Genomic DNA, 27,122 nt, shown 5'->3' with positions numbered 1-27,122 from the left:
CACACCCAAAATAGTGAATGTTCTTGGCGCTGGGTGGTCTGCGAGGGAGCCGGCGTGTGAATATCTGCGAGTGCTGCATTAGTGTATTGTTCGTCCCAGTTAAACTCTAAACCCTCCCAGCTGAATGAAGCCTTTGATAGATGAAGATAAGCACATTACAACTCAGAAGAAATGTGTAGTTAATGTTAGATAAACACCCTTAAATAGCTAGCAGCCATTCATTTGCTACTAGAGGAGAGGAACAGGCTGACAGAACTCCTGAAATTGAAACTGGCTGATGTGCTGCTCTACTGAGGGATTTAACATAGGAACTGGGGTGCTGTGATTGCTCCTGACGGCAGCCCTGGGCTTGCTCTTCTCCCCAAGGTTGCGGTGGTGCTGCTGTTCACCCTATTTGCAGCCTGTGTGCTGGCAGTGCCCCTTCCTGCTTTTGAGTCCTCCGATGTGCCTCGTTCTGGTCTGACCCGATATTTATGAAGAGAGCTCCTATAGGAGCTATATAGGACAAATATAGGTTCTATACGTACTATAGGAAGTGTTGAAAAGGATGTGGATCCTGTTCCAAACAATAGAGCCTGTATTTTGGGGGATAACAGCGGCTGTTCTCCAGCCAGGGCTGGATGTAGAAGTTGCTGGGGGAGGTGGGCTCGGTGCTCTGCTAGCTCCTAGGGAAAGGGCAGCTGGCTTCTGCCGGGGAAGGGCACAGAGAGTGACAAGCAAGGGGAGAGGGACGACAGGCAGTCAGGAGCTGCGCGAGAAGCTGCAAGCAGAGCTGATGCTAGCCAGTACCCTTCATCTTCAAGAACTGCTGAAATCTAGTGGTGACTCTTCCCACTTCTGTCCAGAGTGACAGGTCTCTTCCCGAGGAGACTGCTCCAACTTCTCAGCGTTCTTTACGAGACCAAGGCTGGCATTTCTCTAAGCATCCTCCTGGCAGGAATCTGTGACCACCTCATGTGCATGCACAGGTGGTCCCATTCCCTACTGTGGGAGGGACCCCCATGGCGTATTGGAAAATCCTTTTACCTTCTGGTTTTGTGCTGCACTTAAAATATACCCTTGCAAGGATCTGCTTGAATAAAGTCTCTGCTGTTCTTACTCTGCCTCCCTGTAGCTGCCAGGAGCCTTGTAAAAGAGTCTTAATCCAGTGTTTTATGCGCTTCTGGCAAAAAAGCGAGTCTGCTATAGGGAAGGGACTTCTTAGAACTAGGTTCAAGCCTGATTCTCCCTCCCCCACCCCCCTTTTCTTCCCCATCCTTGAGGTAGCCAGTGAGTCACCAGTGACAAAGTCTTAATTGTGTGTGATGATGAATGGGATGCCCGACAGGTAATTGCTTGGTCTTTGGTGCCTTCACATCCATTCATTATAGAGGATAAGGGTGGGGAGAAAGCTGGTGGACTCTGATGTTGCCTGTGAATGCTGTGGTCTGGCTCTGAGGTGTATGACTAGAACAGCCATGCTAATTAACTCAAATTACCATCTGCTTCAGAAATGGGGGTAGGCTTTAGCCTTTCTTCCCCCTTAGACCTAGCTGTGAAAAAGCCTGACTGCTACCTCTCAGCACCAGCCTCAGGCTGGGCTCTCTGCCTGCCTGGCGTATTTTTTCCTTACTTTGTCTCCTTTGTGTTGCTGGGTTTTTGCCCTGGTAGCTTGTGCACCTCACCTCTTGCAGCGAGCGCCTGCCCTGCGGGCTGCAGGCTGCTGCCGAAGGAAGGGGAGGTGGGGCTGCAGGAAGGTGTCTTAACTTGACTGCGGGGAGAAGCGCAACCACAAGGAGTTGGAGAAACAGCTGGTCCCAGGTGAGGAAGCAGGAGGCTTGCGTTAGTGCAGGCTTGCACTAAAGCTGTGCAAGCTCTGCTCCTTAGCACCCTGCTTCCTCGGCTCACCTGAGATGCCGTGATCACAGGTGGCCCCAGACTGGCTCTTTGAAGGAGGATGCCTTGTGTGGCACCGCCTGCGTGTGGTGGAGCAGATGTCTCTGTGTCGATACTGGGATTCCTGCAAGATCAAGGGGAGGAAAGCTGCCTGTCACAGCTACCCTTCCTTGCCATCTGAAGCTCCCTCTGTTTGCTGGTTGACTGCCATCTCTCTCAAGAAAAGAGCTCACGCTGGCAGGGCTGCGTACAACCGAGCAGTCAGCTTTTCAAGCAGGCTGCTTCTTGGGCTGAAAGAGGCTGCGCAAAAGGCTTTGAAAGCATTGCTTTCTCAGCCCCTCTTCTTACTCCTGCCCAGCAGCTTGGATTTGGACTGCGTGGGGAGGGATGGTAGCCTGCGTATAAGTTATTGCTTGTCCTTTGGTTGCTGCGGTATTGCTTAGCACTGGCCGAAGGGGAGCTGGCTCCTCTTTGTGCTGCGAGACAAGTGAGTGTGAGGGCATGTGGGTACAACGTCTCTAGCCAACCTCCCCATATCTGGGGGCAGCTAAGGCATGTGCAGCTTCCAAAGAGGAGTTGTCACAGTGGTGTTTATACCTGGGATGGCTTTTGATGTCAGGTATTCAGGAAAACAGGGCTCATCTCAGTAGTACACAGCGGCTGCTGTTTGGATCACAGGACCTGCTGGGCTGGGAGGGAGCTGAGACCCATCAAGTCCAAAGTATTTCTCCAAGGTGGGCAAATATTACACCTTCAGGAGAAGGTGTGAGAAGTAGAAGGATCTGAGAATAAAATACACTCCTAAACTTTGTTCTTAACCTGCGGTGGCACCTGTAGAGTACAGCGACACTAAATTAATTCCCTCTTTCTGCTTGACAGGTGAATTTTGTGCTGAGCAGGAAGGTCTCACCCCAGCCTGCTTGCTCCTGTGGTGGTGGGAATGGCCCTGTTCCCTTGCCGCAGCACCCGTAGCTGCCCGCTCCTAGTTGTGGCAGGGACAGCGTGTGGGAGTTTGGCTCAGGACCATTGCAGACCTTGAAACCTCTTGATCAAGGCTGAGATAGTGCTGAGCTCACAGCCCTGAAATTCTGGAGTTATGGCTTCAAAAAATTACAAGATTGATGAAAAGTCATGAGACTTGCATTTCCTCTAGCCCCCAACGTATTTTTACCCTCCTATTTGGACGTTGCAGTGTGAAATCTTTGTGTGTGTCTTCTGTAGTCACTGAGTAATGGGATAGAGATATTTGGCAAAGAGTAAGAGTCTGTCTGGACGGTCTCAAAGAGCCTGTAGGGGAACACAGTGTACTTGAAGGGCCCTGCAGGGCAGAGGCCAGTGAGCTGCCGTTGCAGATAACTATAAAAATGGTTCATTCTAGAGTGGAATAACGTCTGCTCTGTGCTTCCCTCCTCATCTGTAGCAAGTCCCCTCACCACAACACCTATATCGAGCATAGAAGCTGTAGTGGGAACAACTGTCTGCATCCCTGCCACCCCTGGTGTCCTCCAAGGACAGGAGACACCTGCCTGCCCACGTGCATGTGAGCATCCCTTCTCTGCCCCTTGTGCTACCTTCAGAGCTGCTCTCCTAAAATGTATGCGTGCATGCCTGTTTCAGAGGGCGGGTCAAGAGCCCCCTTATCTCTGAGCCACCACCTCCCCGACTGCTTTGGTGCTTGGCACAGCGTGCTGAAGTGCTCTTCAGGTGGTGAAGACAGCTGGAGAATGCAGGTGACCGGGCACTCAGGCTGCGGTAGGAGGAGAGATGCTGGCAGAGACCGTGATAAAGCACGCTCTGAGCATGCCAGGTCAGGGATGCCTGCGGTCACAGTAATACCCATGCACTTCAGCAGCCACCCTTGCTCCAAGCCGAAACCTCAGGCAGCTCTCTGATGAGCTGTTCCTATTACATGCAACTCGCTGACTCTGCTCTGTGTCATGTTTCTCCTGCACTGGGATTGCAGCAGCAGCGGGAGCATTTCTAACCTATCGGGAGTGGATGGGGACATGTCTCTGGTGTCCCATGTGCGCTGAAGATTAATTTTAGGGCTGGTGCTTCTCTCCTGTGTGGATGTTTCTTTTGGGCAGTTTGCTGTGGAGAGGGTGGCACTGGAGAGAGGTTGGCTTGCGGTTTTTTGCAGACCACACCTCTTTTTGGGCAGGGGGCTGAGCCAGCAGTGAGGTCCAGGGAGACTGCTCTAGAGCTGCTGGCAGTGGAAGGGGGAGAGCAGGGCTAACTCTTGTGGCCAGGACTTATTTTTCTTCCTGAAGTTTGGATAAGTAAAGGGAAATGGGCTCCTACTGCCAAATCCTCCATGTATTTTAGCAGATCCAGCCGGCTAACACAAAGGTTTTCTTTAGTTGTCAAAGGCAACTTACATTCCTATAAACATTTCTACGTGGAGTGTTATCTGCTCTGCCTTTTGTCTTCCCAAGGTACCAGTGCCTTGCCAGAGCCAGAAGACTCACTCCTTTCGTTCACCCAACCCACCTGCCTCCTCCTGCCCCTGTTTTAAGGCTTCTGTGCCACTCTTCAGAGCCTCCCCCGTGGATGCACAGTGTCCTCTTCAGCTGTGCAGCCTTCCCAGCTGGGGGCTTCCAGCCATTTAATGTTCCCTTCAAAGCTTTTTTTTTATTCAGAAGTGTTTTCTTCTCCCTTGATACTTTTCACCACTGAGATTTTCGTTGCGAGTCAGGATATCTCTGGGAAAACTGTACCAGCTGGAGTCTATCGCCTTGAATGGTGCTGCCTGGGAGCAGAAGAGGGGTCCCTCTGGCAAGGCTGAGACTTGCATGCTGTCCTTGATAGGGCTTGAATCATGTCCCTGACCCTGCGGTCTGTGTCTGCAGAGGCCAGGCTTCCAGCTCATATGTGTGGAAAGGGTCAGTGGCAGGCGTGGTGGATGTCACTTCTGGCCAAGCATCCAGACCAGGAGTAGATCTCCTGCAATGAATTCGAATTCTTTATTAGTAATGGGCAGGACCAGGTCAGTTCTGATTTTTTTTTTTTAATTATTTTCCTGGTTGAGGCTCTGCAAGCTTCCCCTGGCTAAGTGCGGTGTCCCTTGCCATAGCCAGTCATGTGGCAACTGAAATGGCTATTGTGCACGTAAAGGTTAGAACAGTATCGGAGGGAAAAGGTTAATTAGCTCATCCTCTAGCTTACTGGTCACGTACAGCAGAGGCAAAACAGCAGCAGAGGCTTCTCCTTCTGCCAGGGAAGCTCTTGAGCAGCCTTCCTGGTCCGAGCTGAGCTGTGCCGCAGGGGCTGCCAGGGTCTGCTCGCCCCTTCTCGCACCCCACCTCTGCCTGGCTGCTTGTGCTCCCCTGTCCTGAGGGAGCCCAGCCCTGCCGGACCCTCCAGCATCGTGTGGGAGGCTGGTCTCTGGAGAGCAGCGGTGCCTGCTGGTGGCCCTCAAGTGTTTGCTGAGACGCGGCAGCTTATCTGGAGCCATTGTTCTTGCCTGAACAAAGGAAAGGGGCATTGCTACCCTCTGCCAGCCCTGGGATCCTTTGTGCCGGGGCTTGCTGGGTGTTTGCACTCAGGGTGGGGAAGGCAAAAGCCCTCTGTGTTGGCGATGAGAGTATGGAGAGGGCTGGTTTTGGGTTTGCGTGCCCCTGGGGGCAGAGAGGGTCTATGGGGAGGTGAGTCAGGGTGGCTTGAGGTAGGGTTTGATGTGGGGCAGCTCTTCATCAGGCTGTTTGGAGCCTCTAACAGTGGTAACTGGGCTGGCAGCACACTTGGTAACAGGCTTTGGACCCAGCCCAAGGCAAATCCTGGGTCTTGATGCCAAGGGCAGTGTGTCCCAGTGCAAAGGGGAGAGATGCACACTAGGGGATGAGGGGTCTCTGTCCCTCGCTGGAGAACCCGCATGGCTGAGGGGCCACTCGTGTGACATGAGGCCTGTCCCCTTAGCTCCCCACGAGGCTCGTGGGGAAGGGGCCGGGGGTGCCAAGTACCTGGCCTGGAGAGTTGGGTGCAGCTTGGGCAGAAAGAGTACTATGTGCTTTAGTTGTTATTGCCCACACATTTTGTGCTTTTAGAGGGATCGGTAATGAAATTAGCTCTGCTGGAAGGCTTTGCCAGCCTGAGACACTCCTGTGCATCTTGTGACAGCATGGTAAAAATTAACTGGGCTAGAAGGTGCCAATTGTTCATGGCTGTGAAATGGTCTCATGTGCTCTTTCTCCCTCTCGTTCAAGGTGAGAGTCTGGCGTTATCTGAAAGGCAAAGACATCGTCACTCATGAGATTCTCTTGGATGGTGGGAACAAGGTGGTTATCGGTGGCTTCGGGGACCCGTTAATCTGCGACAACCAAGTCTCGACTGGGGACACGCGGATTTTCTTCGTCAACCCTGCCCCACAGTACATGTGGCCAGCGCATCGCAATGAGCTGATGCTGAACTCCAGCCTCATGCGGATAACGCTGCGCAACCTGGAGGAGGTGGAGCACTGTGTGGAAGGTGAGGCTGGAGCACGGGTGCCTGGCTTTCCCCGGGGTGCTCTGAGCATGCAGATGCAGCAGCGGAGTGGCCAAGTCCTGCCTCTGTTGGCCATCATATGTTCTTAGATTGTAAATGATTGGCAAATGATCCCGCTGGTGATGAGGTGGATCAGTCCTGTTCTACATGTGTCTGGGGTAGAGTCAGACTGCTCTGTGGACTCGCTTGTCATGGGGACATTGACCTTGCTGTCAAAGGCAGTGGTTGCAACCAAGGTACAGCCAAGCCAAGCTATTTTGTTATTTTTGCTCCAGATTTAATGCAAGCTCTCAGTCCCCTCTGTAATGAGTCCCATGGGGTTAGGAGCATCCCCACTGCAAGTCCTGTCCTGACACAAGTGTGTGGCAGGCACTTACCAGGGACTTCAGACTCCTCACACCTGAGTTAGATTTTCCTGTAGGTTTAGAGCTATTAACTTAATGGGTTAATGCTGTGGTGAAGGCTTGTCCTTCATGGTAGTCACCCCAGCTTCCTCTGTCTCGGAATTCCCTCGCTTGGTAAGTCAGCCTTGCAGACTCCTGTAGGGATCCAAGAAGCCAGTCGAGTTCTGGGTGTGAAGCTTGCTTCTCCAAGGTATAACTAAGTCAGAGCCAGGCTGAGCAGCTAAGTGATTTTGGGGGTTATGACTTGTCACGGTGAAGTCCTGTATCCCTTGCACATTAACCTGTCTGGGTCCTTTGTGTCTGCTCCCAGAAGAGCTCAGATGAGGAAGGTTGTAATGTTGTGCTGTGCTCTTGGAGTGCATGTGCATAAGGGACCATGGGCTGACTTGTAGCTGTCTGTGGGACAACACGAGGTGTTACTGGGGCTGCTGTGGGTGTAACAACATAGTTATTGGATAGAGCTGAGGGGGAGACAGCCCATATGTGCTCTTTAATAGGGTCTTAGACCTCCAGGTGTGTGGGGATCAGCCTCTATGGAGAGCAGGTCTGGAGAGGATTGATCTTCCTTCTACTTGTTGCCCAACCACCTTGAAAACATACTTCTGTAACAACCCATTTTCTGGCTTCTCTCTTTCCCCTTTACGCTTGTCCTGTGTCCCAGCTCCGAGCTGGTGGGGCAATGTGGTGCCCCAAAAGCTCTTTGCTGGGGTCTGAGTCTGTCCTGAGAGCAGATGAGTAAACAGGGGAAGGAATGCAGGAATTCTGCACAGACAAGAAATAAACATGCAGATTGGCTCCCTCCTCCCTCTTGGATGTGCAGAGGGGAGGCCATAACCCCTTTTTCCAGCTGTGAATGCTGACAGAGGTAAATGACCAGACTCTTGGCCTGGGAGGCTGAGAGCGAGCTAGTTCAGCAAAGTGGCTCACAAGAGGCACCCACCTCGAGTGGTTTCTGTAAGAGGGAGGGCCGCTGAAGGTTTTCTGCCTGTATAAATGTATTCCATCTTACACTTGAAAGGTATCAGCCCTGCTGCTTTCTTGCACCTAGTGGAGAGGGAGGGAGGAGAAATAAATGTGTGTGTGTGATGTTGTTTTTGTTAAACCTGAGCAAACGTTTGGGAGAATTCTGTCTTCACCTAGTTTGCCGTGGTTTTTTGGCATGCTTGTTTTGCACACGCTGGATGTGAGCTGGGGTGGCTGCGCTGGGTGGTTCCTGTTTGTGGTGAAGGATGTTGTCCCTCAAGGCCCCTGGGAGATGATGAGAGATCATGTTTTCCTCCTAATACTGTAGATTCCATGTAGAATTTATCACTGGGACCCGTTCCTGCCTTTGCCTTTAGTGGGGGAAGGTTCAAGACTGTGTTGCATTGCTGAAGTGCTTGTTACAGTCCCTGGTGTGTCGGGGCTGGCTGTGTTTGAGCTGGGCTGGGACCTGCTGCAGCCGGGGACACATCCTAGCCATGGACAGCTTTCCCTGCAGAGCACTGGAGTGGTGACGGGACTGTCGTTCCCGGCGTGCTGTACCTTGCAGCGGTACCGGTGTCCTGGTCCCAGGAGGGGTGAGGTGTGACGTGCCTGCGTGTGCCAGGCTGTAAGTGGATGTGTTTGTCTATAAACATGCAGTACCAAGAGGAAGGATTTGCTTGGTGTTGCTCTCATGTTGTTGTGCAAAGGAGTTGGAGGTGCCAAAGCTGGGCATGTCTAAACTCCCTGTCTCCTTCCTGAGTGCTTAAATTGCAGGTCCACGCAGTTATAGATGCATTTATCTTTCCTCCCTGCTATATTAACCTTTCCTGATGCCAGGGAGCAGATGATTCTTTCTGGGACTCCCCTCTTGATCTCTGAAGATCATTTGCTTCGTAGCTTGCTTCCTTTAACTAATTAGGCCCCTCTTCCCAGTGGCTCACCAGGATGCTGTGGGCATGCAGAGATAGGGTCAGCCTGCCTGGCTGGTGGCTCAGGGCCAGCAGGCTGGTGTGGGGCGAGCGGGGACTGGAGAGGGCTGGAAAACAGCCTGCAGGCAACTCACCATGTGTGGTGCACCTGATTTCTCCAAATTGATGGAGACCTGTCATTTCTCAGCAACACAGTCTGGACAAAAACAAGGCAACCTTGAGTTACTAATATCTCAGGTCAAAAAGCATTGCTTGTGGGAGGTGCAGTGATTCTTATTTTGGCATCCGGCTGACTTAGCAGCTGTTTCACTTGCCTTGATAAACTCACCTTTCTTGTTATATCCAGTGGACTTGCTATCCTTCTTCCCACATCTTGGAAGCCTGGTTGTTGCGTGAGCATCCTATAAGCTGGGTGCTAGCAGGTTTGCTGTAGAGAGCGGGGAACAAACTGACCCACCAAACCCTTGGTTTCCCTTGAGTCCTACCCAAAGCTCAGGCCCCTCCTGAGGTCTGTGAAGGGCCCTTTCAGCTTGCCCGGTGCAGCTGCCTTGCTGGCTTCTGGGAGGCCATGCAAAACCAGGCATGAGAACCTGCTCCTGCCACCCTGGGAACAATTTCTGAGCTCCGAGTCTGAGAATTTAGCTCCGGGACTTGTTTCCCATCAGCTCCCCACAGGAGGGTTCAAAGCAAAGCTGCCCAGAACACTGCTCTCTGCTGCACTCTGAGTTTAAAAACAAAGCTGTGAGTGCTTTTGCAGAAAGAATTGGAAGAATGGTGGCAGCTGAGTGGAAAAACATGAATGTTTTGAGTATCTTCATCTCCTGTTGTTCCAGCTTGGAAAAATCCTAGACATCAAAATCTTTCCTGTTTAAGAGGGGAGTTCAAACAAGGGCATCTCTGTGAAACAGCTCAGGTTAGATTAAAACCAGTGTGTTTTGATTACACTTAATTGGGGTAAAAATGCTTTGACCAGCTGTAGTGAAAACGCAAGACTTCAGCTAAGCTCTGCAAACTGGCTTCATCTCTGAGGGTGCCTGGAGGGAAGCTTCTTGGTGCAGAACAGCAGCGGAGCAGCTCTGGGGCTCGGGCAGGAGGCTGGGACAGAGGCTTGGACTGGGCCTTTGTGTGAAGGAGGGTGTTTGCCCTGGTGCCTCCGTGGGGGAATGCATGGGCAGGAGCCGGCCCTGAGCAGCATGCAGTGCTGTGTAGCACCGGGGGTGGATTTCCTCTTGCTCCTCAGGATGCCTGGATGAGGTTTCACAGGGAAAGAATTAGCCTGATAAGCCACAGCCTTGCTGTGCCTTGAGTGCTGGTACTGCATGAAGAGGGCTGGAGGCACTGTGCAGGTGTTAGAGCCTCCCAAGGCATACCACCAGCAGGCTCCATGCTAGGTGCCGTGCTTTCCTCTCCTTGCTCTCCCCTGACAATGCCATCAAGCACGCTCTTCTGGAGGTCAACAGCTGACTAATCCCTGAGAGATCTTTCCCCTGTGTGCGTGTCTCATATTTCACTTTGATCGCAACTGCACTTGAAGAAAATCAAGTTTTTTGTGTGTGGTGTGGGAGGGGCTGCGTGTTGACTCCATACTGGGCTGTCTGGGTGGAAGGAAGTTCAGATTAAACCTTTGTTATGGCCTTGGTTAATGAGAAGCCAGAGCTCCTCTTAAATAGCGCCTTGCTCGTGGCATGATTTGTGTTAATGCTGGTGCAGTTGCCCCAGCTGAGACTGCTTTGCTAGCTTTGGGGACGTGTGTGGACTTTGAACCTCCTGGGAAAAGCCACGCACGTCGGCTTTACAAATACAGCACGGAGTGAAACCTGGTGGCGCTGGGCACAGTGAGCACATGCTGTTACAACAGAAGGTCCTGCTGGTGGCTTGAGACCCTCGTCCCAGAGCAGCATGTCCAACATACCTTCAAGAAATTCTTGCGTTGTGCCTTAATTAGTGTGGTGTCACATCAGTTTCTCAGGTGACATGAAAATAGGGCCAAGTGGGGGGTTTTTAGGCCTTTTGGTAAGGATAAATATGCTGGTTTTGGGATACTGTGCCTCCCTGGTGGGAGTGATTCCAGCAGTGAGAGCAAGGCTGAGGACTGACCCCGATGTGCACATGTAGCAGCCATCCCAAACCCCGCACTGGACTACCCGCTAGCTTCCCAGGCCGCCGGGAGTGGCGCGGCCGTGGGCCTGGGGCTGCTCCCTCTGGGCGGGCAGCGAGGCAGACGTGTGTTGTGCTGGGGTGGTCACCTTTGGGTGCTGTACGGCACCCAGCCTCGGAGCTGGAGGGGGCTAACGTGCTGTCTCGGGGCGCTGCTGTGAGGCTAGCGTGCAGGTCTTTGAAGCTCTTTTCCATGTAGATGCCCATAATAGAGCTGGATACTCTGGCTTGTGTTCAACGTGCGCTGTGCTGCAGATGTTCCATATGTTTAAAAATGTCACTTAGCTTTTACTGAAATTCTGATTTTAGCCAGTCCAGAACTCTCCCCTGACTTTTCATCTCTGTGGCAACCCTATTAATTGCTCCAGTGGAAGAATTGCATCCAGTTCTGCAGCCTCAGTTCTCCCATGACTACTTGGGAGTGGGACTGCTTTGAAAGTGTCCCCCTTGAAGTTATACTGTCCATTCTGTTTTGTCTTCTGCCTGTGCACTTTTATTCTGTCCTCTCTTTCTTTTTAGGTCTCTGCCTCCATAGAACTGAGACGTTTTGTTCTTGTAAACCAGCCCATGCAAAATTCTCTTTTCAGGCTCCTTACAGGGACTGTAAGGCTCGCACAGTAGGCTCCCCTCGGCAAGGAAATCGCTGGCATGGGTTTGTGTTAGGTGATTTGGGCTGTGGTCGCTTCCCATGCTCTGGTCTCTCTGCAGCCCTTCACCACCCCTGCAACTATTTCTCTTTAATCCAACCCTGGCATTTCATTGTGCTTCAGAACAGGCAAAGGAGGGGTCTGGAAGAGGGTTGGGGTGTGGGTTTCTTCTTTAAGAAGGTTGTTGGGTTTTTTTTTCCCCCTCTTTTCCCATCCCTCCTCCTCTTGGCTCTGTTTTGAATTGAGGATAATGAGAACAGCATCAACACCTCTGTCTCGGGAGGGTTGAGAGAGTTAGCCAGCAGATGTAAAATGTAGTAAACGGAGAGGAAAGACTCCACCACCAAACGCTCCTGGGGGCCCCTTCCTGCCTCCCCGTCCCTGGGCTGGGGCAGCACGGGCACCGCAGGCAGCTCAGCGGGCTGCTTCTTGGGGCTGCCGCATCAGAGACCGGCACAGAGGAGAGCGGGGACTGACTTGTGGGCGAGGTGCAGGCGCTTCGGGGACGAATGGAGCCAGGTACTATGGCTGCTGCAGAAGCCAGCCCGGCCCTGCTGCGATGGGCAGAGCAGTGGTTGCAGGAGGTAGCGTGGGGGCCCGGTCCGTGGGCCAAGCGTAAGGGTCTGTTTCCTCCCTCCCTTGTGTGGTAGTAATGCAAAACATCCCATGGGTTTACAGCAGTAGCTAAGAGTCGATTTGTTTAGCAAATTCCTATGGAATTTTAATCTGGTGTGGGAGGCTACTGGTCTGGGAAGGCTCCTTTGGCCCCGCTTCCCACTCTGGCACATCCTGCCGCGTTTCTCTGCGGGATCAGCTAGGGCTTCTGGGTCAGCAGCACAGACGGCGTATCTCTTGGCGGTGCCGGCTGTGCGGTTACAAGTGCTGGGCCTTGGCCATGTGCTCTTGGTTCTGGTTTTCCTTTGTTTGCTCCTCTAATAACTTGGAGGGGACCGTGGCTTGCTGTCGGCTGTGCTGCAGCGGGGAGCTGCTGCTGCAGGCTCTGGCAAGCTCTGCACGTCCGTCTGCCGTGTGTTTCCCTGTTGAACTGCTGGGTACTGGTTGGTGCTGGTCCAGGGCTAGTACATCACCTCCTGGCTGGTGGGAATGCACAGGGAAGCAGCGCTCTCCCTTTTTCATCCTTTTTGTACAGATGTGAGGTATAAGAGATGGGTGGAGAGGGGAAGGGATGTGGGAGTGGGGAAAGGTATTGTGAGTTCCCACAGGGGACCAGTCTGAAATGTGTCTGTGTCCCACTCAGTCCCTGCCGCCTCCTTTTGGTGCTTACCACTGCAGGATGCTTGCACAGCATCAGCCTTGCTCAGGGGACTTGGCAAGAGCTCTGTTGCAGTCCTCCCAGGCAGGGGGTTGCTGCAGGGAGCTCCTCGATGGGCATGTGAAGCCTTTGGTGGTGGTGCTGGGGGCTGCGTGCATGGGAGGGAATCCCTCTGCGGGGGCCGCAGGAGCGGCTGCTCCCCTGGGGTGGCAGGGGGTGGGTGCAAGTGGAGCGACACTTCCTACTGGCAGGCGTCACTGTTCCTGCTGGCAGGGCTGGCTCTGAATCTCTCCCTCTGAGCATCTCCTAAACTGAATGCCTGCAGATTTGGGACCTTGGCATCTCCTTCATCCTCTTTTCATCCCCTGGCCTTGCAGAACTGTTGTTCGGACACCTTGATAACCTGTTGCAAGGTGGGACTCGGGTGCAGCTTTTCTGTCTTGCTGGCTCTTCCTGACACCCCCTGCCCCCATCCTGCAGCCAGTATATAAAATGGGGAGCTGTGTGTGTCCTTCCCTCCGTCCTCCAGCTGGATGAGAGGTTGGGAGACTGTCCTACCCCTGCGCCCACGCTGCTTTAGCTCGTGCTGGAGGTCAGCCCTGCTGATGCTGCAAGCTGCGGGGCCGAGCTTTGCAGATACTTGTGCCGTGTGAGCCTTTGCACACTGACTGTTGCTGTTGGTTGGTGTCATCAGGCCACAGATCTCTAACCTTAACTAAAGGTGTTGCCATGCTGTAACTGCTTATGTCCAAACCTTCCCTGTCACTTGTTTCCCTGTCTGCTTGGTATCTCTTCGCCCGGCATCAAACATGGGAGGGAGCCATCAGCCCTGCCACACTGTGTGTGCTGGAGGTGTAAATTAAATATACGGGCAGGGCTGCTTGCAGAATGCAGCCAGTCAGTTGCATGTATCAGTCTAGATTGTTTTAATGCTGTAACCAGTTTGCAGCCATCGAGGGCTGAGAGGCTCTGCCTTTCTGGCAGGGACAGGACTCAGCTCCGTTTCCTCTCTGCAAATTGCAGGCTCCTCCTGCAGGTGCTCCTCTCCCTTTGCCCAAGGCTTATGCTGCTTGTCTCGGACGCTTGCTGGCTGGGAGCTGTGGCGTGTGGGCACGCAGGCCAGCCCGGGTATCCACAGACGCTGTCCCAGCAGAAGGGACGTGAGGGAAATAGCTCGGTGCTCACCTGGTTTCCAAACAAAGCCCAGGAGCCCGGCCCTGCTGGCAGGGAGGACAGAGCTGACCTGGCCCAGCCTTTGGGCTGTCTGGTGGGGTGGTGGGCAGCACCGGGTGGGCCAGCCTTTGCCCGTGAGCCCCACGGGGCCCTGCCTGTCGGAGCTGCCAGGCGCCTGCGGGAACTGCCGGCGCCCGCCTGGGCTTGCTCGGTGCTAATCCTTACCCAGAGTGGGACTTCAGTCTGTTTATCTTATTAAACACTCTTGCGAAGATCCTGCATTCCTCTGGGATGACTTCCAGGGGCAGGAGAGCTCTTTGATGTGCTCAGTGGCCTGGCTGGGGTGTGGACAGAGCGGGCCCTGCGCCCCAGGATGGGATGGATAGCCTCCTCTCCCCGATGGGCTGTGGGCAGCTAAGCTGGGAGGAGGGACTGGAGGTGGTCAGCGGTGCTCTGCACGCTGCTCCCTCCTTACAGAAGCTATTCTAGCAGTGCCTTTTTCTTTTTGCCTTGACAAACTGCTTCTCTTCCTGCATTTTCAGCTCCCTGGAATAGTTTTCTTTGATTAGCAAAGGAAATGGGACTCTAGTGCTTTCAATAATTCATACCCAATTTGGCTAATTTCAGTCTGGCTGCAGCACAGGCTACAAAGTGAATAAGAATGTGTGAGGTTTCGAACCACTTTTTCTTATTCACTTCTAATTTTTACTCCCCTGGCTCTTCCTGTGTCCAGCAGACACGTCAGCCTCTTAGTTTTATTAAACTGTGGCAAGCTGAACAGCGTGGCTGGGTGTGCACAGCGGCACAGGCTGGCCTCTGGTCCCTAGTCCTGCCTCAGGCCCATGTGAATCTTGGTCTTCCTAAGATTACACTCTCCAGCCCAGCATCTCACCCATTTTCTCTGGTTGCTTCACAAATGACCTCCATCAGCGTTGCAGCGGAGGCCTTGAGCTGACCAATACCTCTGTGTGGGCTCTTGTGCCTTGGCCGGATCCCAGCCCTGTTAATTCCCCTTGCCTCCTTAGGTCCCTCTTGCAGCATCCCATGGAAGCCCCTCTCCCTGGCTGGTAAATGCGCTGCCTGTGTTGCCTTGCACTGGCGCGGCTGCTTTGTCCCGTCCCAGAGATAGTGCCGGGCAGCAGGGATCTTGTGGATCCCGCAGAAGCCTGCTGGTACAAGGTCTTTTGCAACACAAAATGCTGTTAATGGTGTCTGTTACCCCTGTCTGTAAGTAGCTGGCAGAGTAGGAGCTGTGGCTGGTGTTCGCCTGGCATGCTGCGGAGGGGAGCCTCTGGGTGTCGTTCTTACAGTAACTAGGCAGTGGTTTTTCTCCCCAAGCTGAGGCCACTTGGATTTAGGTGGATTTCTTGGATTTAGTGGATTCCTGCCCTGAAAGAGGATTGGCACTGCTACTCACTGTTGAGAGAGTAGTGGTGCTCTTTCACAGCTGAGCTTTGCTTGTAGTCCCACTCTGTAGCTTGCTTATTCCCATATCTCATCTCGGGCTGCCCTTCTGGGAGAAGGGAAGCAGGTTAAAATGTCTCTACTGCCCCTTTCCAGATTCAGGAGACAAACCTTAACATCTTCTGTGACCAACTGCCTCTTCCTATCCCATTTTATTTTTCCCTGTGTAGTAGTGGATGTTGGAAGAGAACTGTACGCTCCCAGAGGACGTTGTGCCATCTTGATGGGCTGTAAGTGCATCTTCTATCTAATATTAGACCACTGTGCTCTCTCTGTCTTGCAGGGATGCTAATTAGCTTAAGTGAACTGGAGGACTGGCTGTGCCAAATCTTTGATTTGTGGGTGATACTCAATTAAAACAAAGGGAACAGAGAAAGGCTGAGGGAGCTTTTGCTGATCTCTGCACTTTTAAGTGCATTTGCCTCCCTTTGAGTTTTAGTCCTCAGTTCTGTGTTTCAAGTGAGTAGGGCCAGACCGGTGGAGGCCAGCTCGCAACTCTCTTCAGACACACAGGAGTGCTTTGGGTTGGGTTTTGTCTCATCCAAACTGCTCCTCCTGGCCTGGGGAGAGAGGGAAGTGTGGAGGCTCAGAATCTGCTGGAGAACAGAGTGAAGTGGTTATCTTTCCTTTAAGGGCTTTAAAGCAATTTGCCCATGTTAACAAGCCATTTAACTCCCCTTGGTGCTGTCTGCGTTTCTGCAGGCTGAGACAGGTATGCTAAATAAGCAGCAATATGGTCCCAGTTTGCAGAGCAAGTCTGTGATCAAGCAGGGAATGGGACCCAGGAGCTCTAACTCAGAGGGCTGCTCACAGCTGCCAGCAGTAGAAGGGGAAAACCTCAGGATACCTGTGATTACCCACCTGCATCCTGAGTCTGAACGGATGGGGCAGACACTGGCTGCTGCAGCCAGGGTACCAGAGCTTTACAGAGAGGTAGCCAGGCTGTTGGTACCTAAAATGGGAGAAGAGCTGATGGCAGCAGAGGCCTCCCTTGAGGGGCTGGTCAGGACCCTCACTGCCATAGCACTGAGTCGCTCTAGACTCTTTCCTGTTGTTTGTGGATTCCCTGGGACCCTCCCTGCTATGGCACTCCCCTGGATGCACTGGCAATGTTGAAGTGCTATGAGTTTTCTCCTGCTGGCTTTTCCTTCAGCCTTCCAGGCTGCCCACAATGCCTTATCAGGCTGTTCCTGACTCCATCTACGGCGACAGGAGCACAGGGCTGCTGTGAGTGCCGCACACTGATTGTGCATGCGCGGTGCCGAGGTGGTCTGCCAAACATGCTCTTGGACAGTATACCTTGGCTTATACTTTTCTTTGCCTGCGTAAAATTCTAGCATCCCTGCTGGTCTGCAGGAGTACGCAAATAGAAGAGGCATTGACACTGGGCTTCCTCAGCTCTTTAGCTAAAGAGAAGCATGCATGGCTAGAGCTAGTTCCTGTCTTCCTTCTAGCATAAATGCCACCCATGCAGTTTATCCATTCCTCTGAAATACAGCTGCAGAACTGCAAGGCCAGGAGGGATGCTCAGGACTTTATTCATAACCACTTGCCACTGCTGTGTGGTGTTGAACTAAAGCCTCCATGTGAGGCTACATTCATGCTCTGAAAACTAGTCTTCAGACTTCTTTGGAGCCTCTTGTGCTGTGGCAACGTTTGCTGCAGGTGAAGGATTGTAGTGAAAGCCTTGAGCTTGGCTGGGTGTGTGTTAACCCTTACCAGAACAGAAACTGCCAGGTGCTCAGCTTTGATTACCAAAGGGTGGAGTAAGTTGTGGCCTTCCAGCACTTGCAGTACTTCTGAACCCCCAAGCTGCAGAAGAGGAGTCACTGGAGGGCAGGGGGAGAAAAATCAGCCAATACACCGCTTGCCAACTTAAATTCAGCTGCCAAATTGTGATTGTCTTGGCTCTGAAGCTCTTCTCCTTGGCCAAGAAGCACTGTCTCTCACTGTTTCTGGGAATAAACTAACGCTCTGGGGCCTTAGGTCAGTCAGTTCAGACCTTAAAGTACTTCTGTAAAATCAAGGAATAACTGCATTAAAAAGAAGCATCACCCTCAAAGAAATGGTGGTGAAAGTGTACAAGTGATCTGAATGAATCTGACTGCATAAGGCAAGCAAGATCCTGGCTTCCCACCTCGGGCAGGGTGGCCCCAGACAAACTTTCCCGATTTGCATGGCTCGGGAAGCAGCTGGCAGTGATGGGTACGGACACAGAAAACAAAATTGGCCAGTTGGAGCTGTAAGGTGTGTTTCCAGCTCTGTGTTCTCTGTCAATGTGGTGAGAGTCCTGCTTCCTGTGCAAGGCAAAAATCATCCGAGCTTGGGAAGAAAGGAGAGGAGCAAAAAAGAGGTTAGAGCGTGTTCTGGGGGCCCCAGTACCTGGGTCTCCCTTTATCAGTACCATGGGCTGGCTCCTCTCTTGCCTTTTCCATGGAGCTGAGACCCCCGCTCCCAGTGCCTGCAGGGCTCTGCCCGGGGGTCTGTAAGTGCCCCTGAGGGTCAGGGCAGGCTGGGGCTCGCCCTGGCCTCATCGCTCGGGCAGCGTTTCCCACGGGTAGCCGCAGAGGCTGAGCGAGAATCCTCCGGGGAGGGAATGAAGTGCCTGGGTGAGGTATGTGTCTCGCACCCCTGAGAGCAGAGGCCGACGGTGGGCAGGGGTGGTTTTGGACCCCTTTGCAGGGTTTCTCTGTCCGGAGCCCATTTCCCTGTCCCTCTGCGCAGCCAGGCCAGGAGAGAGGTGCTTGGCTGGGCTCTGTGTGCTGGCAGTACCAGCTCTCTCCCTTGCACCTTTCTGCCGATAAACCTTAATCCGCTCCTGCGCTAACGGGCAGCGGCCGGGCCGGCAGCCAGGGGCGGCATTCCAGTCATAGCTCAGCCAGGTAGGCTGGCAGGAGAAGCCCTGCTTGATGGTATCTGCAGAGCGAGGTGTAGGAGGAGCAGCCTGCCTGCAGGAACGGGGTGGTGTGGGGAGCAAGGTGTTCCCAGCTGTGCTGGGGCGATGGTGCAGCAGCAGTGGTGGCACTGACCACCCAGGGGTGCAGACGGGGGTGGCATCCTTCCCCGATGTGGGAGGGTGGTGTCTTGTGGCCGATCCTCTCCTCTCTGGGGACCTGCTCCTGTGATGCTAAGCAGCGCTGCCTTCTGTCTCTTGGTGGCTGTCCTGGTAGAAGAGAACTTACACTGATTGTTTTAAGATGCTAGTACAGAGATTGCTGGGGAAAACCCAGTGCCTGCCATTATGCAGCAGACCAGAAAGGTCCTTGCTTTGAATTTAGGAAGGATCCTGTAACTCCTGGATGGCTGCTTTTGAAACGGGCACCCAGCGGGAGAGGAGACGCGGAGGGCTGGCTGTGTGCCCCTGCCTAGCTGTGCTGCAGGGTGCTGCAGTCCAGTTATGGACCAGGGCAAGTGTTTGGGGGGGGTGTCCGCTATTTCCCGCGTGCCTTCCCGGAGGGAATGGCTCCTTCACTGTCACGTTTTCTATAATTGGGATATTATTCAGTGTTTTCAGTGATATTTTTATCATGGTGGCCAAAGAGCATTTTTCCTCTACAGGAGGTGCAGAATTGTACTGTGGTTCTATCTCTTCTGCAGAGATATTTTGCCAGGGGATTTGTTTGGGCTGAATCCTTTGTCTGCCACTTACTGCTCATTCTCCTCCTATGAAGAAAGGCTGAGAGAGTTGGGGTTGTTCAGCCTGGAGAAGACAAAGCTGTGGGGAGACCTTCTTGTGGCCTTCCAGTACTTAAAGGGGGACTATAGGAAAGACGGGGACAAGCTTTTTAGCAAGGCCTGTTGGGACAGGACAAGGGGTGATGGTTTTAAACTAAAGGACGGTAGATTTAGACTGGATTTAAGGAAAAAAATTTTTACTGTGAGGGTGGTGAAACACTGGCACAGGTTGCCCCGAGAGGTGGTCGATGCCCCAGCCCTAGAAACACTGAAGGTCAGGTTGGACGCAACCTGATCTAGTTGATGTCCCTGCTCGCTGCAGGGGGTTGGACTGGATGGCCTCTAAAGGTCCCTCCCAACACAAACCCTTCTATGAGTCTGTTGGTACCTGAAAACTTGACTAATGAATGGATCTATCAAGGCTATGGGGTCAGAATGGAGTGTTCTTCCTCAGTTAACTACCCAGGCAAATCCTTCTGGCTGGGCTGTGAGAGCGTTCCTGTGGCTTGGGATTGGTGAGAGCTTGGCCTGGAGTAGGCTGGGCTGTAGCTTCATTTGAGACAGTTGTGCTCTTGGAGTCAGCCTTTGAGAAAACAGGTTCTTTGTCTGTTTTATTTGTCCATCTCCTGCTTACAGCCAGTTTCTCTCTCGGCTTTCCCTGTTACACTGGGCTGTCCGTTTATGTAGTGATAAAATCCCTGAGCAAATTGTTTTAACTGATGCTGTTTATCTAAGAGATAAACTAGGATCAGTGGAAGCTCCTGGCAGTTGTGTGGGGAAACTCTGTCATGAGGAACCATTTGAGCTCTGTCTAGGTGAGCGCTCCTGCTTCTTTCAGCATGGTTGCTTTCCTAACAAACTTGTCCCAGACTGAGCACAGAAACCGAGACTTGCAGAAATCCGCTATCTCTTGCTGCCTTTGCCTTGTGGTTGGAATACCAGTGCTGCAGAGAGGCATGCTGATGGGTGCAGGGCCTCGGGAGAGAGGCTGTGCTGGGCTGGACTCTGCCTTGGCTGGTGCTTGGGGGCGCAGTGAGCGTGGGCTGCATGTCTCAAGTGGCCTGCAGCCCTACACCCACCCCACAGCCTGCTGCTCCCTCTCCCTTGCCCCATCCCTGCTTCTCTGCAGGGAACACTGGTCCTCAGCGCGAGTTTTAATGTGCCATGAAAGCCTGGGGGCTGCCTTCATCAGTGGTGCCAAGTAAGCCATAAAACAAAGCTCAGGTGGTTCTTACACGGCATCTCTGCGGGAAGCAGAGCATCAGCTTAGTATCCAAAAGTCTCAGGGTGTATAACTAAGTGGTTTGGATAAAAGGTGGGTTTAGGTGTGGGGGAGCTTCAGGCCTAGGACGTGTGTGGATACGGCTCCTGCATCTGTGCATGCTTTGTGTGGCCTGGTGCTCTGATCGTGGGGTCCTGCAGCCACACCTGGGTACTGGAGCCGCTGTTGTCCAGCAGCTCTCTACTCCGGCGCGGATGGATAAGTTTCCTCAGATAAGTAGGCAGGTCACTTGTGGCTTTGTTTAATAGATGCACTGAGGAGCGAGCTCTTCTGTGCAGGAAGCATTTCCCACCCTCGGCACGTCTCCCTGCCCCCACGGGCTGCTGCATTCCTGGGCAGTGAGGTTGCCTGCAAACAATGGCAGAGATGCATGTCCCTATACGGTGACGGGTGACGTAACCCTGGCGAGGGAGAGACCCCTTCTCCATGGGTTGCCCTTTGTCCCGGGTAGCTCCCTGGGGCATGTTTCCCTTGCCTTTGGTTACGTCTTCCTCTTGGGTGCCAAATTTCTGGATCCCCACAAGCTTGGGAAGGGAAATCTCTGGTCACTCAGCATGGCTTCTTGCCGCTGCGCCTGGGGACACCCAGGGCACAGTCCCCTGTGCCTGCTGCTATGGGCAAGGGGAGGAGGGAGCCGTGGGGCTGGAGCTGGGCCGCCGGCTCTGCCGTGTCACTGGCAGGTCCCAGGTTTGGCGGCTTTGGGCACAAAAGCGCATGGCAGGGAGAGGAAGGATCCTGACAGAGGCTGCCCACTGCAGCGGCTTCCAGCCCTGCCCTCAGAGTAACGTCCCCGTCTCCTAAACACGGCGCATCTCCCCGGCCTCCGCGCGCTGCTGCCGACACATCTTGGCAGGACCGGGCAGCCCGCAGCTCTGCCCATGCAGGCGGTGGGGCCTCTTGGCTTGGGGCAGCCTTTCACTTAGGAAGGTTGGTGTAAAGGGGTGTGATGCACGTCAGCACATAGGAGGTGAATTTTCCCCTGTTAAAGACTGGAGGTGTGGAGGGATTAGGCAGCAGGCTCAAAGGGAGGCGACTCTTATGCGGAAACAAGTTAAACTAAGGAATTTGTTGCCAATGGATGGTGTAAGAGCCAGAAATATTAAGGGGCTGAAAAAGGATTAGGCAAAAGCATGATGAGTAAGTGGGTCAATCAGTTATTTGGCAATTGTGCAAGTTATGCTAGTTCTGGCTGAGGAAGTCCTGAAGAGCTGATTTCCAGACCATGGGATGGTATAACAGGGTATAAGTGAGGGCTGAGCAAGCTGGCCTGGCTCTGGTGCTCCTGTTAAACATCTGCTACCAGCAGCTGTCGGCGGGATATGAACCAGAGGGACCGCTGGTCCTGCCACAGTGGTCTCTCTCGTTCTGGCCTCTCCAGAGTTGCCACCGTAAGGCTTGGAAGAAGGTGAGCTGCAGCGTGGGAGCAGCGGCTGTCACACGCTGCCTGCTTACTGTCCCCAGGCACAGAGAGGGGGATGCAAAGCCAGGCTCTCACGCAGGAGTTGCCAAGGCTTCAGTCCCCCCAGTGCTGTAACCCCAGTCCCCTCCCAGTGCTCCTTTCTGGGATGGCCTGGTGTGCCCCAGCCTTCACGCCTGCCTGTATGTGCACGCTTGGGTGCTCTCTGTTTGCAGGGCGGGCGCGTGGCTTCCTCAGCGCAAGGCTGGGCAGGCCCTCGTGCTGCAAAAACCTGCCGAAGAAGCTGCCTCTTCTTCTCCAGTCCCCTCCTGGCCTGCTTTCCCTCCGGTTGTGCCCGTCCTCCCCTGCGGTGCCGGCCCGGCAGGCTGCGGGTTTCGGTGCGGGCGATCTCTCGGCCGTGCGGGCCATGGGTAGTGCTCCGTCTGCAGCGTGCCTCTCCCTGCGCGGCTCCACGCTTCGGGTCGGGTGGGAGGAAGGGGGATGCAGCAGCATCCCAGTGAGCCCTCTTTGAGCACGTGTGCTGGTTTGGGGTTGCAGGGCCCAGAGAAGGGTGGCAATGCTGGCAGAAGAGCCCTGCTCCGGTCCTGCCTCTGGGGGAACTGGGGCAAGATGAGGAGATGGGGTTGAATCTCTGTCCTTTCGGTATGCTGCAGAGGGAGAAAGGAAACTCCTGTCATACTGACTTGCTGGTGGTGGGCTGGAAGGGTCAGAGCGCTCTGCACTGCAGCTGGAAGGATTTGGCTTGAGGACCCTTAAATGCATACCAAGATACAGCTCCTTCTTCAGCCTTTTTTTTCCCCCTTTTCCTGCCCAAGACTGCTCTCCCTCACGCGTGCGTGTGCTCTGTTTGTGTAACCTGTTCTGGCATGTGCCCTGGTCAGGTGGATTATGTGGGGCAGAGCTCTGCCAGCCTGGAATGCCAGCTATGCATCCCCTGGATGCAGAGGCAGACACCCGCCTGTAACACGCCAGTAGCTTTCCTGCAGCACTGGTGCCTCTCGGAGAGAATGTGGGCAATGCCGGAGCTTGTCAAAAGATGCGGGAGGGGAAGGCTTGGGAGGCAGCACCTCTGCTGGGCGGGGGAAGGCGCCCAGCTGAAGAGCAGTGCTGGTGCAAAGCTGGGTCTGGTGGTTAGGGTGTGAGGCTGCTGGAAAGCAGCTGGCATCCCTGCCTTGCCCGGGGCTTCTTGTGTGAACTTGCTCGGGTGCTGCAAGGCTGGAAGCTATTCCTCTCCTTCCACAGGAGGCGTGGGAGGCTGTGGGGTGGGGGGCTAGAGCAGAGCTGGAGTTGCAGAGTGCCTGTGGAGCTCCAGCAAGGAAAGGGAGCGCTGCCCTGGAACGGCTGGGGAAACTCAGGGCAGTCCCTGCTGGGGTAGAGCTGGGCTTTGCCTTCCCAAGGCGGCTGCTGCTGGCTTAGCAGCTCATCCCTGAAGAGTAGAAGCGTGACGTCCTGTGTGCACGTGCTTCCCCTTCCCTCCCTCATCAGTTGTTCATGTAAAAAGGTTTTAATCTCTTTGTGGAGAGAACTGCTGGTTCTTTTCCACCGACACCCAGGCAGGATTGTGCCAGGCACAGCTCTGCACTGTTCTCTGCAGGAAGCTGAGGGTGAAACTTCTAATCCTGTAGAAAAAGCAATTTTCCATTTGAGGCAATGCTGAACTAAGCTGAAAATCCATGTTCTTTCAGTGCCTGCCCCAGAGCAGCGGGTTCCTGGCTCCTGCGTGGTACCAGGGGTGCAGTGGGCAGGAGGGAGCTAATTCCTGTGATGTTCTCATAGGCAGTGCAGTTATTCTTAGAGGGCTGGGCAAATCCTACTGTATTATCAGGGTTCCTGCAGTCCTGTTGCCAGGGTTTGTCAGTAACCCCTAGGGACAGATGCATATATTTAGCTCTCAGAATAAGCCTTGTTTTTTCGCTTGGTGGAATAGTATGGCTGGAGATAGTATCCTTGGAGGATGTCAAACGAGTACCCTGCGCCCTTAGAGGTACTTCTCATGAAAAGCAGAATGCTGCTCTACTTGGCCAGGTCTCCTGCCTGTTGGCTGGGACTGTGCTCCAATGCTTGGACCAAATCTTTCGGGTTAGGTGGTTCCAGTACTCATCTTTGCCTCTGGACTGTGGCGTCGCTCAATGCAGAAGAATTGCAAGGTCCAAATCAGCTGGCGATCTTAAGCTGAACTCAGGTGGTCGCTTGTTCCCAGGCTTGCCCCTGTTGGCCCACAAAAGCCAAACTTGTGAGGTTGTTCATAGGTGCTCGGCATGGCATGTGAGCGGAGAGCTGGGATGTAGAGGGGTGCCAATGGTAGAGGTCCTGCTGCTTCTGGTAGTGGAGGCTTCTGTCTCTTCATAACACTTGTGAGAACCGTTGCCTTACACTGGACAGGCGCTGCAAGGCTGAGCCCCCGGGGCGTTTTGCGTGGCCAGATGCAGCCCCAGGGGACACGGTGCTCCTTGGAGCAGTAATGTGGAATGCTGGCTGCGTGCAGCCTTCTCTTGCCAGGTGAACTAGAGCAGTGAATCGCTGCCGCGTGGGGCGAAGGGGTCCGTGTGCTTCCCGGGCGAGCCCTGATGTTCACGGCGACATGCTGTGCCAGCTGGTCCTTCTCTTGTATCTCAGTTGAACGGAACCCTGGGCCTACCATGGCAAGGCTGGCAGCAGTTTGCCCAAAGCTCCTGCATCGAGCCTTGCCACGTGACAGCCATTCTTTCAGCTTTGTAAAAACTTCCTTTTTGTGCCAGTTTTATGTGTTTTAATTATTGCATAGACGTGGTGGCAGAGGGCTCTCGGGTTGCAGCTTAGATAGTAGAGGTGGCACTGCCAGACTGCAAATGAGGCTTGTCATTCATTATTCCTTTCTTCCCTCCCTGCTGCCGTAAGCTGGGCTTTGCAGCAGCAAAGCCCCATGTGCTGGGCTCATCTGTGTCACTATTGAGCTCTGGGGCTCTTTTCAGGGGGAAGAGGATGGTGAGAGGAAGTGGAGAGGGGGCGGCCGTGGGCCTGCTGGAGCTGGGAAGAAAAGCAGCTTTGTGAAGCTGCCCCGCCAACCCAGCAAATGCCTGGCTGGAGCATGGTGTTGATGCAAGCGCCTTCCTCTTAGCTGTGCTGCCTGGGAGGGTGTCATGGTCTGGGCTGCTGAAATATGGAGCCAAACTTCATATTCCCAATGCTCTGGCTAGGAAGAGTCATTAAAGGTGGGGTAATGGCTGCAGAAATATGATGGAAATGAGCCTTCTGGGGTGGCCTGTCTGAATTAATGGCAGTAGCTTGCACAAAGCATCTTACCTGTCCACCCTGATACGGAGAGCAGCCTGCTCCCTTTTCTGCTTAGAAGCTGCTTACGTACTTGAAAGCAGTTGATCACCTCTCCCCTCCGATGCCATTCCTCCAGGTTGAGCAGCCACGGCTCTTTTGCTCTGTGCTAATCGGTCCTTGCTTCTGGTTTCTAGGACCGAAATCCACATTAGCAATGGATTGCTACTGTTTTTCAAATTGCATTTTTTAACCTGTTTACTTGTGTCTGCCTATTGTGCTGACCGTGTGAAAGATGGGCTGGATAACGTCCAGCTGCAGGTACCTGGGAGAGTCTCTTGCTCTCTGGGCGGGCTGAGATTAGGCTGTGGGGAAGCTGCCTGGCCCAGAACCGCTACCTGCTGAGCACTCGTGCAGGGGAGCAGCTTTGTCGGGCTGGCTATTCCTGGAGCAGGTTTGGGGCAGTCTGTACCACCCAGTCTGTGTTCTGCTGGTGCCATGTCTGTGAAAGGCAGCGGTGTGTGCTGGGAGTGGAAAACAGCTGCCATTTGGTTATTCCATGGACCACATGCAGTCTGCCTTCCATGGAAATGAAATTCTTTCCCACTTTATCTACCGGATATATCCTGTTGTGAAGTTTGTTTTGTGTTTTTATCTCCTGTAGTCCATCTTTGTTTTGGAGCCGCTCAGTGGAACATCAAAGGCTGGATTTTCCCACCCACTTATTCGGGGAAGTACGCAGCTGGCTGAGCCTAGGGGCAGTGCCGCTCTATGGCAGAGCGAGAGCCTCCATCGGAGCAAGTGCCCGCTTCACTTCTACATGTGCTGAGGGATCTTGGGCAATAACCCAGGCCAGCCTGAAAGGCACTGCCAGAGTCCTGGGCACACCTTCAAACCTGGGAATGTGAGAGAGAGAAGCTTCTTCTTCCAGAAGTGGCTGTAGCAAACAGAAAAAAGGATGTCTGAGTTTAGACCCCATATCAAAGGGATCTGATAACCTAATATCTGATAACCTAAATCTGATTAACTAAAGGAGGGTAGATTTAGACTGGATTTAAGGAAAAAAAAATTTACTGTGAGGGTGCTGAAACACTGGCACAGGCTGCCCAGAGAGGTGGTCGATGCCCCAGCCCTGGAAACACTGAAGGCCAGGTTGGACGGGGCTCTGAGCAACGTGATCTAGTTGAAGATGTCCCTGCTCGCTGCAGGGGGTTGGACTGGATGACCTCTAAAGGTCCCCTCCAACCCAAACCCTTCTATGATTCTGTGATGCTTTTACTAGTTTGTGAAAGCTGAGCCCTTGGACTGTCCTGAGGAACTCTTGGCTCCCCGATCAAATTGCACGTCCTGATGTCAGATGGCACACGGACCCCGGTGGGGCAAAGGGGTGGGAGCTGCGGGTGCCGGGGCACCCCTCGGGATTTGAAGCCGCTTTTACCTGCCCGCCTGGGGAACGACTGGAGCAGGTTCCTTGGGCCCAGGGCCGCAGGGGCTGGCACCGCCGAGCCTGCAAGGGCCACTCGCCAGCACGGGGGGAAGCTGGAGCTGGCCCCAGCAGTTGCGCAGCGCTGGGCTTGAGAGCCTGCACGTGGCAGAATCCTGCTTCTCATGGCTTCTGAGGTGCCGCTTGGATTACAAGGGACTGATGGCAAGACATGAGAGGGTCTTACAGTGAGTCCCAGGTTGATCTGTCGGCTGGCCTCACCCCAGCTGTAGGCAGCAGCTTTCCCATTGCTGGAGAGAAGACGGGGCTCTGGTTGGGCTGAGCTGCTTGGAGCCAGGAGGCTCTGGGGTGGTGAATCGCGGCTGGCAGTGCAGATGGGCTGACGGGCTTGGATCCCTGCCTTCTCCACGTCACCTGCGGGGAGGCATTCTTGTTGCATCTGCTCATCGAGCCCTGCACTGGCTAAGGTTCACCTGCCACCTTCTTGGTCTTTTTCCCAGGCAGGGATGAGGTGTGCTCCCTGTGGCCGCCCAGGCTGACTCCGCAGCTGCGCTCGTGGTGTCCTCCCCCAGTTTGCTTCCCTGCTCCAGCTGCCCGTGCCAGGCTGCTGCTGCAGGCAGGGATCGGCCAGGCTGCGCCCCATTTCCAGCGGCTGTTAGCTGCAGCCCTCTGAGCTGGGGGGCGA

At 53.9% G+C, this 27,122-nt stretch overlaps 1 protein-coding gene across 2 annotated transcripts in view; it reads left to right on the top strand.

Moving 5' to 3' along the window:
- AGRN (agrin) overlaps positions 1-27,122 on the top strand; it is a 132,067-nt gene that overhangs the window by 2,858 nt on the left and 102,087 nt on the right. For both annotated transcript variants that reach the window (XM_064470517.1, XM_064470516.1), the window contains exon 2: positions 6,078-6,339. In XM_064470517.1, the coding sequence (XP_064326587.1) occupies positions 6,078-6,339 (262 nt within the window). The remainder of the gene's footprint in view (positions 1-6,077; positions 6,340-27,122) is intronic.

This window comes from Phalacrocorax carbo, chromosome 20 (genome assembly GCF_963921805.1).
Source record: "Phalacrocorax carbo chromosome 20, bPhaCar2.1, whole genome shotgun sequence".
In the NCBI taxonomy this organism is placed as follows: Eukaryota; Metazoa; Chordata; class Aves; order Suliformes; family Phalacrocoracidae; genus Phalacrocorax; species Phalacrocorax carbo.
This window is presented reverse-complemented; position numbering and strand designations above follow the sequence as displayed.